Below are 16,007 nucleotides of genomic sequence, written 5' to 3' on the forward strand. Positions count from 1 at the left end.
GCTATGGTCGAGAGTGTGCACTTATCATAGTCCAATGTCAGTAGTAAAAAAAAAAAACCTTTGATAAGTCCAAACATGGGGAGATGGCCAGCAGAAAACCATTAAGAAAAATGTCTGTCAGACTCTTGTAATTGAAAGCTAAAGCACATAATTTCTTTAAGAAAATCTGAACAGAACATTTGTAGAAAATTTATTAAGGCAAGAATCAAAGGGTATTGTCACAGAGTCCTAAAGAAATATATGCCCTAGAAGTCAGATTTGCCAAGCTTGAACAGCTTAAGAATCTGTACATGTGAGCAGCTTATACACAGCCTGGCTTGGCTGTGAAGGAACAAGCTCTTCTCCAGGGAGGATGGATTCAGAGGGCACACTGGAACGTTTGAATCTCACAGACTCTGATAGTCTTGCTACAGTGAAAGCACTTCACATGCATGCGATGCTGGAATTTTATAAGAACTGGCTGCTTTCTTGCTTTCTCATCCGACGGGAGTGATAACATGTTGGCACAATTATACCCTGCTACATTAGATCCACAGCACATTAAAGGCTGTTTGCTACCTTACTCCCCTGCTTTCCAATTAAGCTGGTGAGAATGTAACTTTAGTATTTTACAGGACAGGGTAAAGGTATCTCATCTAGGTGATGTCTATATTATAAAAATAAAATAAAAATATAAATATGTAACAAAAACCCAGAGCCTATTGTTACACAAAATATACAGTAAAAGCAGTGCATTCAGGAAGATTGCGCTTTCAAATAGGTTGTTCTGATTTAATCATAAAACATTTGAAAACCATCTTGAGATTAAGCTGAAGTAATCAGATTGCTCTGTCAAATAAAAAGGTAAGTGCACAACAGTCTGTAATCAGATACATCAACAGAAATGAAGGTTACAATCTTACATCAAGCTGCTTGCTCAGAAGTTCACCAAGGAGTTTGGAAACATGCTTTCTTATTATAGACCTTTAATATAAAAATACTTCCACCACATTGCACAAGAACATTTCAAAACCCTAGTAAGGTCAACTTTAGTAATTACAGACAGAAAGTTCCCAAAAAGTAAAAGAATATTTTCTGATGTCAAAAATATTCTGTGATCAATTTGTAGTGGAACTTCTGTGGAAAGTACTCCACATCAGAAAGTAGATATTAAAAAACAAAACAAAACACCCTTCTCTTATACAAACTCGAGGTTGGGGTTTCGAGTACATGTGCAGATGTGAAGAAATGTGCCAACAAATACGCCGAGATCTGTACATTTCTGGAAATTGCTTTTAAATTACTAAAAGAAAATGAAATCACAGGAGTGTGTAGCAGAAGGACAGTCTCTCTTTTTAATGACAAGATTGAAATAAATGCCCACCTGAAAGATATACTCAAACTGTCCCAGAAACTATACAATGTAACTTGTGAGATCCAGCAAGTAAGATGTCATGTCAATGATCTGATCAAGGATACCTGCCCTGGTCACTCTGCGGAGGTTCCTGTCCACTTGTTCACACTGAGGACCGAGATAGCCCTTTTTACAGAGGCACTTGTTTGGTCTGACACAGACACCTCCATGACGACATGCTGGCTCACATTTGGCTGCAAGAAAGAAAACAACACAGTATTCTTAATCTTCACTTCCGAAGCCTCCATGTCTGTGGTCAAGTATTTGATGGATAAGGAAAGGTAGGAAAAGAAGGTGGGAGACAGTCAGAAAATAATCTAACAGAGGAATACGCAAGTAGGAAAAACTGTTTCTAGACATAAGGTATTTTAAGGGCAGGGCCTAAGCTAAACATCTGGATGTCAGCAGGCTGAGAAGCAGAGATCATGAGAAACTATCTCTGATTTGCAGAACTGACTCAACCACAGTGATGTCAGCACTTTCAACTCCTGCTTCAAGAGGCATTTCAACCCACAGACAATTCCATTCCTGTGGGGAGGAGCACACAGGAGTGAGGCTGGCCTGAGAAAGGGGCCCCTAGCCAGAACAGGTCCAATGTGACACTGAAACAAGGTCAGACTTGGGACTGGAGTTGCATAAACTCTCCAACATCTCCCTGGGGTCCCCACTCCTTATGTTTCAGGGGGTGCACCAAGCACATTGCTCTGAGATTATGCCTGAAAGCCCATCCTGGCAGACAATGTTCTGAGCAATGCTCTTTGGGACCATTTTACAGCAGGGAAGCTCCTTATTGAATTATTTTTACTACTACCATATAGGAAAAGAATGTAAAGATTTACCGCTAAGATGATATGGAGATATAAAATTTGGATTATTCATTAGTTGTTACTTACTGTTGAGTTTGAGGATGGAACCACCACAGACACAATTGAATTCTTTGACTACATTTCTTTGTACTTTAAGGAATCAGAATCACTTTTGTTTTTTTCAGATAACAGTACTCAAAACTCATGATTCTGGGACTGACCCATGGAAAAGAAAGTATAAGAAAAAAGTGAAAAGCATTTTTTTTCCTTCAAACTTCGGGAAGATGTGTGAATCATCTGGGTATATAAATAAAATCCTTCATTGAAAACATCCCAGATTCATTTCACAAAGTGCTTTGTTTTTTTCTTATTTATTGAAAAATATTTAATGTTTTAAACATTAAAATATTAAATTAGGAGAAAATTTTAATTGAGAAGATTTTATTGAAACAAAACAAGCTACCCAAAGAATGTTTCCAATTGTGATTAATATCTATTAAGATATTATAGAGCCCATCAGGACTTAAAACAAGTTTTTCACCCTCAGTTTGAGCATGTTGTCCCAAGAAGGCATTCAGAAAGTATTTTTTTAACTGACGTTTGTTGGAAGGGACACAGAAATTAGGCAAAGTGCAAAGAGCCCAACAGAATGGATGTTCTATGACAAGCAAACAAGGAGACAAGAGGAATATATATTGCCAAACACCAAGAGAAACAGAGGGATAATAGGTATGTGACTGGTATTACAACAGACCAAAAGGGAGACGGGATTGGTCAATAGAGTATATGTATTTATTCTGAATAACTACCTAGATTCTGCTGAGTTATGGTTATGTATCGCTCAGATGTTAGCAATGTTACAAAATGGCGGAAGCAATTTAAGCTTAAAACATGTGCTGTCTATATGCCCTTTAAGTATTGACTGTGTCTACAAGCTAGACAAGCCATGATTATAATGTATTTTGAAACAAATACATTTTTTAAAAAATAAAAGGTAGTATTTATGAGCCAAGAAAGTATTAAATATTAATTTGGAGTTTGAGGTTTCATCGGCAGGGTGTGCTTTAATGTGTGAACCAGTAGAAATGAAAATCACTTCTCTCAAATGCATGCACACCTCATTGTTGAATTTCTATTTTAAACACAATCTTAAACTCCTTAAGTTTCTAAATTTACCCATTTTTCAAACTACACACCAATTATAATTTAACGTGGCATAGAACTGAGGGCATCCCACAATGAAGGACTGGAATAACTTTAACAGACCACCTCCACTCCCTCCGAGAAGCTGCATACCTTTGTGATGGCTCACAAGGGAGAGAAGCGGAAAAGAAAGGTCTCATAATAAAATGCAATGTCTAGATCATTGCATTTCCCCTTTGATTTAGTAACGCCAGTGGGAAAGGCCTGCTCCTAGTGTGCGACAGCAAAACGCTAACAGTGAAGCCAGAGGGAAATGTATGGGGTGTCTGGAAAATGCTAGCACTTGGCCAGGGGCTTGGCAAACAGGGTCTTTGGCTGGTGTGAATGCACCAAATACAGGGTTGTGGTGTTCTGTGGGGTTTTTTTGTTTTTGTTTTTTTTTGAAAGGATCCAGTCATTTAAAGATCTTTTATGCCTTTGATTAACTTAGATATGTGAACAGCCACCATTAAGACAGTAAAGATTCCATTTTTAACACCAGAAAGAGACATTGCATAGTGCTAGCCGCTTGTATTCTAGATGATTCTACAAACAGGTGATGCTAATTTCTCGAGTGCCTATGGACCATTCTCAGTATTCTGGATGGTAACACAGATACTAACCAATTCTGCAGAAGTCTCCCTCCCAGCCAGGACTGCAGCAGCACTTGCCCGTGGGGGTGTAGTAGCCATTTCGACAGAGCCGAGAGCAATCCGAGGTCAGTGTCTGGGCAGGTTGAACTGTGACTCTGCATTCCTCAGGCATTAAAGGTCTGCACCCCAAAACAAGAGTTGACATTGAGCATCAGTCAGAAAATCAATATGGGATAAAGTTTAATGGTCTTACAGCTTACAAAGAATGTTTGTTACGTTCATAAGAGATTTTTAAGTGACTCAGTGAACTTACAACTGAAGTTTTTTTGAACAGCAAAAAACCCCAATGAAGTAGCCTAAAAAACTTTATTAGCATCAAAATTCTTCATAAAAATTATCATCATAATAATATGGCTCTTTTGTGTTTGGTAGCTGGAACATCTAGAAATTACAATTTTAAATATTTCAAAAATGTTACTTTATGGTATATGTGTGTTCCTATGTGCATGTGTATGCATGTGTATAAAGAATGTGCACATGCCATGATTCATTTGTGTGGACCAGAGATCAACCCTGTGGAGTTAGTTTTTTTCCTCTCACCTTTCCACAGGTTCTGAGGCTGGAACTCAGGCCTTTAGTCTTATTCATCCTCACACTGTCATCTTAAAAATAGAAGGGCACACACATTTTGAGGCTTCCCTTCACTCCAGATCCTTATGGGATAAAACCTGGGAGTTTCTCTTGTTTTGGGGGATCACTGTAATATCACAGGGCTAGTGACATCATTATAATGAACACGTGATGCCTAACAAGCATGAGAAGAAATCCCTTCTCTTTCTGTCTCTCTTTAATGGTTATTGGCATCAAACCCAGGCCCTTGAACACAATAGATGCACAATAGATGCATGCTCTGCTGCTGAGTTACATGGATGATCTTCTTTCTGCTAACCACTCACAACTTGCATTTGGGTCAGAGTCTCCCAGTCTCTCTCTCTCTCTCTCTCTCTCTCTCTCTCTCTCTCTCTCTCTCTCTCTCTCCACACACACACACACACACACACACACACATGCTTGAGGCAGGGTCTGCCTGTCTCTCTTGCCTTTCAGGGAAGGGTTCAGGGGTTCAGGCTGCCTCATATTTGTTTTGTAGGCTGGATTGGACTTGAACCAGAAATCCTTTTACTTTAGCCTCTCAGTTACTGGGATGATAGGGCTGTGCCACTGGGCCCAGCTCGCTTTACATTTATTTTGACATAGTAATTTTCCACTTCATCCCCCTTGAAAGGCATCCTAATACGCATGTGCAGGTGAATATTTATGCTACTGAATAAAAATTTAAACTGTTAATGCAAAGAAAGACACATAGAGGATAGAGATTTTAATGTATTATATAAAACTAAATTATTTTATCATTATATAATAATTTAATTAGCTCCTGTTACAAAGAGGAAAATGCTGATGATAACAAGCACAGGAATCTCATTTGCAATGTGAAACTTCATGCATTTTGTATCAATTGCTCTACAATTGTTGTCATTTGTAAGAGAATTAAGCCATCAGAGGTTTTATGATTCTTCTGCCTTTCTAATGATGTCATTTAAACAAGATCAAGCTGGCACCATGGCTTGAAATGTTCATGATTTAGTCCTTAGAGAAAAAGTATGCAGTTTCTTATCTTCACTGGTCTCTCTGTTAGCGTAGTATGAGAAGGACTTTACAGTAAAGCATGTAAACAAATGATGTTCATCTGTCATGTACTCCCAAAGTCAAGGTTTAGCCACTCAAACATAAATTATAGGGCTTTCCTAAATAATCAGAGAATTAAGCTTTTAAGAGTCCTCCTCCTCCTCTTCTTCTTATATTTTTTTCAAGACAGGATTTCTCTGTGTAGTCCTGGCTGTCCTGGAACTCACTCTGTAGACCAGGCTGGCCTCAAACTCAGAAATCTGCCTGCCTGTGCCTCCCATGTGCAGGGATTAAAGGTGTGTGCCATTTGCTGGTAAGACTCTGTTTTCTTAAGATTGCCCTTTTCTACAATGATCCAAAATCATGTGTTAAAATCTCAAATATTAAAGATGTGTAGGAACTTCTGTATCTCTCTTCATCATTAAAAGTTGTACTTTATTATAAAAATGCTGTGTTTTGCAAATCTGAAGACTTAAAGCTTAAACCTATTTAACCACTCATTGGATATAGTCAGTCCTTGAGAGAGATCCTCCCTAAGGTGTTCCATGGCCTGAGCCCATTTCAGCTCAGATACTATCAACTAAATTTCCCACATGTTCCCCACTGCCGTCTTGCTGAGTACAAAACACACACACCACACACACACACACACACACACACACACACACACACACACACCACACAGAGTTACTATGAGCACTAAGCTCTCTTCAAAGCCACAGAGACATGCTTGTCCCCTTTTCCCTAGTTCTGGGATTAAAGGTGTGTACTGCTATGTCTCATAAAATTGATATACTTTCATGTCATAAATGTAAAACCCAAAAAAAATCCTGTATTTTTATTGTCTGATTGTTACTTATGGTATAGTTAAACTTATTTTTTAAGAGATGTGTTTTATGTTAACTGCAAAAACTAGAAAGTATATCAAAGACTAAAATGTCAAGGCCAGCATGTCCTAAGGTCAGAGGATTGTTTTGTTATCCAGAAAAGAGGTAAAATCAGTGTATTTAAATTTATTTTTCTAGGAATATGTTTAATAAAGTATGTTTAACAAAGACGTTTGGCAAAGCCAAGCATTCTTCTGTACTCGATGTTTGCTATAGAGAGCCAATTGTTCCCCTTGCTATGAAGACAGCCTCCTTCACAGTAAGATAGACAGGATCCTTTATGCGGATTCAAGAGGGAAGAGGGGCAAGGCGGTACACTAAACTCCATTGCTATTGGGCCACTGCATTGAAATGGACCTACCTATAACTAGTGACAGTACACATAAATTACTACCTACCTATAACTAGTGACAGTAAAGCAAAAATCGAGAGTACATATTCATTGCAGTTTAACTAATTTTAATACATATTTTTATTGTGTTAGAAAATTGTGTTTATTGTATAATCTAATTAGAATCATTTGATTTTGATTTTTGGGGTTGTTTTGTTTTGGTTTGGTTTTGGAGACAGGGTTTCTCTGTGTAGCCCTGGCTGTCCTGGAACTCACTCTGTAGACCAGGCTAGCCTCAAACTCAGAAATTCACCTGCCTCTGCCTCCCAAGTACTGGGATTAAAGGCGTGTGCCACCACTGCCTGGCATTTGAATCATTTGAATAGCTTTGTTCTTTTAAACAATCATTTTTTTTAAAGCCTCTGGACTCTGAGATCTATTGAATGGAGTCAGAAGTAATTTTCAAAATAGAAAACGTAGCCAAAAGAGTGTTCCAGTTTGCAATAAAGAATATACTGAGTTTATGTGTTGACAGCTATCCCCACAGCCCTTAAGCTTAATTTGAATCAGAAAAACATGTTTCCTCATCTCCTCACATGACAAATAATTGAATACTGAGGGGCTATCACAGAAATTGCCCAACATTCTTTAATACATAAAGTATTGTTTTCAGAAAGTTAAGACATTTTCTTAGAAACCCATTTTGGCTGGCTTCATGTAGTGGTGTAAAGGTTTGGACACTTTACAATGAAGAGGGACAGAGGGAAGTGTGGGTTATTTATAACACACATTGTCTGGATTAACTTCCTGTGAATAGAAAGGGCCAGAAGATACTCTCATGGGGTAGTGGGATTCTGGGTGGTTTTAATTTATTGCATTTAATTTAGTGAATGAACAAATAAATTAATAGATGAGACATCTCCTGTCAACTTGTGTTGAAACACTGTGATGAATCCTGTCCTCCTGAGTGAGTAGTGGCCACATCCATCCATTTTGTATTTCACCAGAAAAAAAAAAACCTCATTCTTAATTTTCTCTAAGGTATACACATTTCAAATTTATTGTATTGTAAAACAAGAGATACAGATCTTAAATACTACTTATTTATAAACTTCTGACTTGTCAGAGCTTTTAGCAGATGGGATCATTCTATTGCTTCTTCCGGAAGGGAAGGTTGATGTGCGAACCGTCTACTTCTTTACCCTCAGTCACTCTGGGGCTCATGGAAAAGTATCTCCTCCCATGGTCATATTCCATGTTGAACAGAAAGACTCTCTTCCTGTGTGTCCATGAACCAGCCATCTTACTGGGATGTGGTGTTGTATAGAAAGGATGACCTTTTCAAAAATGCTTTTTGAGGCCCTGAAGCTGTTCCCCGTTCCTGCTGGTAATTCCTGAGTAACTGATGTGTGTGCTCCGAGGGAAGAGTAGACTTCAAGAATGACTGTAATTTTGTACGTTCGTATTATATGTACACTAGAATATCATAAGTTTTTATTTGTACTGTGTCTCCTAAAGCTATAATTTAGGATAGTGTCAATGTTCTATGTTATTTCTAAACAGTACCTAGAAACTTCTGTTCTGAAACATGTTGAACTAAATGGATTTAGGCAGTCTTCTCTGTGTGTGTTCATTCCGAGGGTTTCTGGGATCTAACCTGCTTACCTGACACGCTCACTAATAGGGCTGAGTGGCTCCAATGCTTATTAATGTGACGACAGTTCAGTCATCACCCCAATCCACAAATGTCTACATTGGTGTGTAAATAAATCAACCTCTTTATTTCCATGGAAAAATCAGTGGGTAAAAATGATGAGATTTCTTAATCTAGGCAAAGCAGTTAAAGCTGAATGATAATGTCATTTGCTTTAGATAGAAAGGCAAGCCTATGAAACTACCTTAGATATTTGATACTTTTTCAGCCTCCTGACTCTAGAAACTGATCAACTATAATTATTAGTGCTGAGTGTAAAAAAAAAAAAAAGTTAATTTGAAGTTTCATATGCTTGGAAAAAAATCTATCTCCAAGGCATTCTGCATTGATAAGTGCTTCAGCCCATCCTGACTGTCCCCGTCTTCATCATCTTGTAGTGTCATAGTCTTGGAGTGACAGTCACAGATTTATCACAGGGCTGGTGGTTGAGAGATAGTTCTGGCAATCCATGTAACAGCACTACTACAGCTAGAAGCTAGCTTCCCTGGGAGAGACTAGAAACACACAAAGTCAAAATGTGGATGGGGTGAAACTCTGAACTCAGGAGGAAAGTGGTGAACCCAGACCTAATTTTCATTTAATCATAAATGACATCTAGTGATATAATAAAAAGTAAAAACGTAATAGAAATTAAAATATAATAAAAATGTAAGACCTTCTGGAGGTATAACACTATCAGATTCTAGCACTGAGCCAGAGGGAGCTGGTGAGTGAAGGGAAGTCATGTGACTTTTAAAAATACCATTAAGAATCCTGAACTCTTAATAAATAAACCTAATTTTGAAGGACAAATTTTTCATTATGTATATTCTTCATTTTATATGTTTGTAAATAAATGGCATTTGTAGGTGGCAATTTAACCAAACTTTTAGGGCAGCCTGTATAATTATCATAGGAGCTAATTGTCCAGCATTCAAAATTGATAAATGAGCAAGGCTATAATTGAATAAAATGGACAATTCCTTTGAATGTGGCAGTTATATGTCACATCTATAGGAAATAGGGAATACATATAAATACTTAAAATATTTGGTATGTAGGCTAAATGTTAATTAGTTTGACTTAATCATTGAACATTCATGTAATTATAAAAAAACATGTTATCCCTACAGTTGTCTCTGCCTTTTGATTATAGTGGTCTAAAAATTAATGGAAAATTCCAGAAATGAACCAGTAATGCTTTAAAATATGTCCTTATAGCATATTGTTATAACTTTACTATTAATTGTTGCTGGGACTCTCCCTGTACCTAATTTGTAAGTTAAGTTTTATCTCGGGTATGTATTGGGGAAAGCCATATGCTGGGTTGAATCTGCAGTTGTCAACTCCCAGGGGAGTTCTTGGAACAAATCTTCCAAGGGTAAGCCTCGGGAGGATGGGCTATGCACTATAAACGTCTACAATTTGTGTTGGTCAATTAATTATATCTTAACAGATCTACAGAAAACAGTTTAGATTCATTGCGATGGGGTACAAAATCAGTAGAACTTTTAAGAAGGGAAGAAACAGAATTAGGTTAGCATTTTATAAATACAAATTTGACATTGTTTTGAATAAAGGCATGATTATTTTCAAAAATAGAACACAAAAAGTATTTATGATAACTTGGTCACATTACTTTTTCATAGATTTTTGCGAGACTTTGTTTTGAAGTAGGTAAAGGTTCTGTGCAAGGCTATGAGCATTACACAGGTCTATCTAAGTATGTCTGTAAATACATAAATATACACAAATGCAAATCTTGCTAAAGAATGAGAAAATTCTAGTTATATCAAAGTCATCACAACAAATTATATACCCACGATCAGCTTCATTAGAAGTTTTAACCTTGATTTTGCCTGTTTTTAAAAACAAAATGTCTAAAATTTCAGATGATCTGTAGTAACTAAGAAAAAATTATTAGCTTAAAAGGACTTTTTTTTAACTACACATGAAATGAAGTTTATAAGCAATGAAAACAAAGGCAAGGAGATATGAATATACACATTTTTGGTTAACGGATATACATAATAAAAATAATAGCAAAAATGCTTCTCTATTTTTTGGAGTTCAAATTGACCATGCTGGATGGATTTTTATAGGGCATATATTTGTTCATGACCCCTAGTGTTAGGAAATTCTGTCCTGTTGGAGAGCTAGTCCCTTGTGGAGCCTGTATCCCTGTTAATAGCTACAAGGTCAATGGAGCCGCTAAACAGTTTGTATTACTGTCAGGGTGGCCATGAAAACACCACCTGCTGCAAGAGGGCTTGGCAGCTGGGTCAACAGGCACTGTGGGAATTTATCAACTTAGGGGGGCCACTTGCATAAAACTTTGACTGATAAATTGGGACTCCACTGGCTTGCTGGATGAAAGTTACTCTTATGTATTCTTCAGAATGACAGAGCTGCCTGTGCCCTCCATACACAAAAGACTGGTTTACCTTTACAAAGAGATTTTTCTCTAAAACCAATTATTTTAGCATCCTGCATAATGAGGAGCCAGATTTTTTTTTTTTTAAATCAAACCACGGGCAGTAAGTGACTCCCCAAGGGAGTTGGGAGGCAGCAGACATAGGTTTGGATACTGATCACAGAGGACTCTTCGGGACACAGCATTTTTGAAGAATGACCTTTCAAGCTTGGAATTTGCATTGTTAATTTATAGGGCCTGGTGTCTTGGTGGAAGAAGGGCTAAGCAAGGTGTTGAAATACAGGAAGAGTGGGTTTAGAGAAGGCAAGGCATGGTGTGAGGCATGGCTTTGCTTTCCACATTCCTGCAGAACTAACCCTGGGAACATCTCATGGTCAGAACTAAAGCACTTTGGTTCAAGTTTATCTGAAACAAAATTAGAGTCTTGTGCTCTGTAGAGGTAAAGCTTCAAAGTCACACACTGTGTTAGAACTTTTAAATTTCTGCCACTGTCAGGGAGCACTTGATCCAATCCTTTTAAATTTGTTCATTCATTCATTCATTCCAGTGTGCCAGAGGTTCGAGCCACAGCCCCTATTTGGAGGTGAACAGCTTTGAGGTTCTCTCCCTCTACCTTTTTAAGGTGGGACTTGAACTCAGGTATCAGGCTTCTATTTCAAGTGCCTTTGCCCACTAAGCTATTGCTCACACACTTCTAAAATACTTAATTAATTCTGGAAAGAGTTAGTAAAGAGCAAGCATGTAAGAAATGACTCGACTGTCTGAAAGGCTGTAAGAGCTTTGTCAAGCTACAGGGACACCTGCATCTTAATTTTGGAAGGGAAACTGAAAGGTTGAAAAAGTACCTGAAAATGATTATGGAATGCAAAGAATGCGGCCCAACAAGTCTAGAGATTAGAATACACTTTAATTATATTATTTAACTCACATCAGAGTCCCGTGTAGTCAAGATGTAAGAGGCAGGAGGCTCTAAGTTTCTGATGGACCAAGGGGCACAGCATGCTAAAAATTCGTGTGCTGTTTAATTTCAAGGAAGATAAGACTGAGCATCATTGGGTAATATGAGAGTCACTGCCCAAATCATGTGCCCAGTATGTCTATGTCTGTCCCCTGGAACCTCCAAGGGCAGACAGACCACAGGGCCCACTGAATTGAGTACTAGAGAGTCTGGGAACCCAAAACTGACTGGCATTCTCCATTCTGAGAGAGCCAACTTTCCCAATGCTGATGATGTCCTTGAAGTGTGTTCAGTGTTTTGGCATAAGACAGATTCATTCCTGATCTGTCTCCCCAGGGAAGGCTTTTCCCTAAATAACTTGGGAAACCTGGCCATATTTTATTTTTAAGTTTTCTTTGTGGATGATGACCAATGGGGGAGGGGAAGGGGAAGAAAGAAGGGTAATGACAGCAAGATATAGATATATGTCTGTGTAGGAAATATACAAGAAGCCCCATTATTTTATACACTCACTTAAAAGTTGATTAATTAAATTTAGTGACCTTTACTTCTTCTAAAAGGCCTGCTTCTGAGAGAGCTGTTCCACCTTAAATAATTTTAAACTTATTCAAAAGATTTTGCAGTTTACAGCTTTAGACTAAACTGTCCTCACAGATCGGAACAGCAATATTGTAATCTCATGTGTTTTTGCTAGATTTGATTAGGAGTTATTACATTTTATTTCTAAGTTCATTTAGTGTGTGCATGTGTAAAAAAATGTAACATAAATACTGTGGTAAATACATAACTTCTATGATACCTAATATAGAAATATCTCAAATTGCAATTTTGTAGTATTCTCTTCCAGGGTCATAGATCAATTGACATATGAAAGTTATTTTGAAAATATTCTAACAAATTTAGGGGATTCTGTAATCAAAAGACAATGAACTTAACTATTCAATTTGAGTTAGATTTTTAAAATAACGAGAAATACCCATATATGCATGCACATGAATTTTTAAGTTTGATGATATTTTTTCTTCAATTTTAGAAAAATACTTCTACTCTGCCTGACCACTTGAACATGCCTATGCTAGCGGTTAACTTGTGGGCCCCAAATAATTTTTCCTGTGCAGAGGTGTCAGCTCATATAGAACACCAGCCCCTCTTGGGAAAAACATTGCAATAATAATCACTGGCATTCCCACCAAAAGAGTCAGAGAGTCCCATTAGCTTTCTTACACTCAGTTTAACTTAGAACATGCTGATGCCTCTGTAGGAGGATGGGGCTTTGGGATTCTATTACTTCCCCCACCTCTGCAAAGCAAACACAGATCTTAACCCTGGCCTCACACATGACATGAATCACCAGAAACAGGCCCCATAATGAGTAGCCAGGCCTTCAGGTATGTCACTCAGAGACCACCCTACTAGAGGGGGCCCTAAGATCACAAAGCCAAGGTCACTCATGGCAACCCTGGTAATTAGATCCTAATAATAGATTGAAGGTGTAAAACTCACCTCTACTCACCAACAGACTAAACAATCCAGATCAAGAGAGATTGGGGGGGGGGGAGGGGATTCATTACCCTACTATGGGGAAGCTTCAAAAGCTGATCAGTCTTGACAACATAATGACACAACAGTGACCATTTTGAAACTAATTGCCTGAGGTCTGGGTGAACCCCCTGAGCCCTCTCTGCAGGTCATTAAAACGCTCTGTTCTGAGCTCACATTAGTTTGGCTTGTGTCTGTGTACCAGTTTCTGCACCTTCCAGAGTGTCTGACAGTCTTGCTTCTCTTTGCTTTTCTCAGAGGACACTGATTTCACACTACAGAGGAAAACCCTTGCTACAGCTACATGTATGACAACTAGCATGTCTCTTACTGTGAAGTGAGGGCATGTTCTCAGTGAGCAAGGGACAGAGACCACTTCTCATTGAGTCTCCTCTTTGTGGCACAGTGGCCAATGCTAATGTGTATTTTTCTCAGGAAATTTCTTTTTTTATAGAAAAGGCAGTCTGTACAGTTACTAATCCATGGCTTTTTCAGGAAAATACACGACTAACAACTTACGAATAGGGTTTTAAGAATTGAAGAATGCCAGGCTGGAGAGATGGCTCAGTGTTTAAGGGAACTGGCTGCTCTTCCAGAGGACTTTGGTTCAATTTCCATGACACCCTTACACAAACATACACGCAAGCAAAATGCCAATGCACATAAAATAAAAATAAATAAATTATTTGTTAAAAAAAAGAATTGAGGGAGCTGGAAAGCTGGCTCAGAGGTTAAGAACATTGGCTGCTCTTCCAAAGGTCCTGAGTTTAATTCTCAGCAACCACATGGTGGCTCACAGCCATCTGTAATGAGATCTGGTGCCCTCTTCTGACTTGCAGGCATACATGCAGATAGAACACTGTATACATAATAAATAAATAAATAAATAAATAAATAAATAAATTTTTTTTTTTTTTAAAAAAGAATTGAACAAGGTCAATGCCTTTGGCTAACTTTCCTATCACTAGAATTGATTCTCTTGAGAGAAACTTCAAAGAAGTTTGAAATGATGTTGGTGGGTAACAAGTCCTAGTTAGCTCATATCTATAGAAATGCTTAGGTCCAGTATGAACAACATCCATGTGACAGCGTGTAGTTTAGCAGCTTCTGATAGTTCAGCTCTCATATTGGAAACCTGATGATTCAGAATGACAGCAGAACTGTGTGTGCTGACCTTGAGGTGGGTAGATGGGGAGGGAGCTGCAGCTGAAAACCTGCACACACACACATGCTGTAAGCATGTATCAATCTGTGTATGCATGCTCACATGTCTGTGGTATGTGTGTGTGTGTACACATGTGTGTACATATATGTGTGCGGAGGCCAGGTGTTAACACTGAGTATCTTCCTTGATCCTTTTCCACTTCATTTACTGAGACAGGGTCATTTGCTGAACTGGGAGCTCACCGGTTTGACTGTCTAGCCAGGCATCCTGCCCTGGGGATCCCCTCTCTGCCTCCCAGATGCTGGGTTGTATACAGCCATCCTGCCCACTCCACACTTATGTGCGTTCTGGGGCTCTGAACACTTTCCTTCATGCTTTCAAGACAACATTTTATTTACTAAGCCATCAAAATACACGCTTTAAAGGACAAAAACTTTCAAATCTTCCTTTTGCTGAACCAAAGAACACAGCAGGCCTCTAGCTTTCATTTGCTTGGTTAGAACAGTCTTCGTGAGTGCTATGAGTGTCTGACAGTGTTGGAATTTGGCTGGGCTCAGATGCTCACTGTTAAAATAACTTAGCTCACCCAGCTAGCAAAAATCACACGAAGGAGGCTCTATATGCTAGAACCGTCCTCATTTTCTCAAAATTAAAGGTTCGGTTGCTTTTCTAACACAAGAGCTGAAGCCCTTGCCTGCCATGCTACGGTCTTCTCCTGACTTTTAACTGGGAATGTTGGTCCCACAAGTCCAAGTCAGCTCAGAAAGGATAAGAATGATCTGAATGAGCTTTTTGAGTCTTTCAAGGTCAAGTGCATCCTCGTCCTGGGAAGGGTAGAATGTTCACTCCAGCGGGTTGCAAACTGTGCCTTGCCTGTAACACCTCTGAGTAAACTAAAGCAGCTGGAGAGTCGAAATTGAGTGGACTCAAGAGAAAAAAGAAATTTACCTTTTTGGGTCTATGATCTTGTAGAGTTTTCCACTGTGAGTCTGGGTCATACTCTTACTGCTTGATAGAATGTAAACCTCTCCTGTTGAAAGAGAAATAATGCAGAGCAAATTGATAGCGTGACGTCACAGCCAAGCAGCTATCCTGGCTCTCCATCCATCCCCAGGAAGACCTGATGCCTGCAGGTTGTGACAGCACCTTGTAACTCCACCTCTGTGGACCCACCACCTCCTCCCCACGCCCAGCCTGTTCTCATTCAGGAGGATACTGCTTCTCACCTGGACCATAGCAAACAGCTTCCTCCCTGGGACCCTCATCTCTGCTTCTGGTCTGTGTTTATTCTAACCCCAGTGATTCTCTCAAGAGTGAAAGGATATAAGTTACCTCAACTG

The 16,007-nt window shown here is 38.7% G+C and overlaps 1 protein-coding gene across 1 annotated transcript in view; it reads right to left on the reverse strand.

Annotated features, from left to right (window-relative positions):
- Positions 1-744: 744 nt before the first annotated feature.
- Hhip (hedgehog interacting protein) overlaps positions 745-16,007 on the reverse strand; it is an 87,874-nt gene continuing 72,611 nt past the window's right edge. Inside the window, exons 11-13 of the mRNA XM_034522159.2 lie at positions 15,616-15,697; positions 4,005-4,153; positions 745-1,587 (exon numbers count right to left, since the gene is read on the reverse strand). Coding sequence (XP_034378050.1) covers positions 1,394-1,587; positions 4,005-4,153; positions 15,616-15,697 — 425 coding nt within the window. The 3' untranslated portion in view covers positions 745-1,393. The remainder of the gene's footprint in view (positions 1,588-4,004; positions 4,154-15,615; positions 15,698-16,007) is intronic.

Source organism: Arvicanthis niloticus, chromosome 18 (genome assembly GCF_011762505.2).
Source record: "Arvicanthis niloticus isolate mArvNil1 chromosome 18, mArvNil1.pat.X, whole genome shotgun sequence".
NCBI classification, from domain to species: Eukaryota; Metazoa; Chordata; class Mammalia; order Rodentia; family Muridae; genus Arvicanthis; species Arvicanthis niloticus.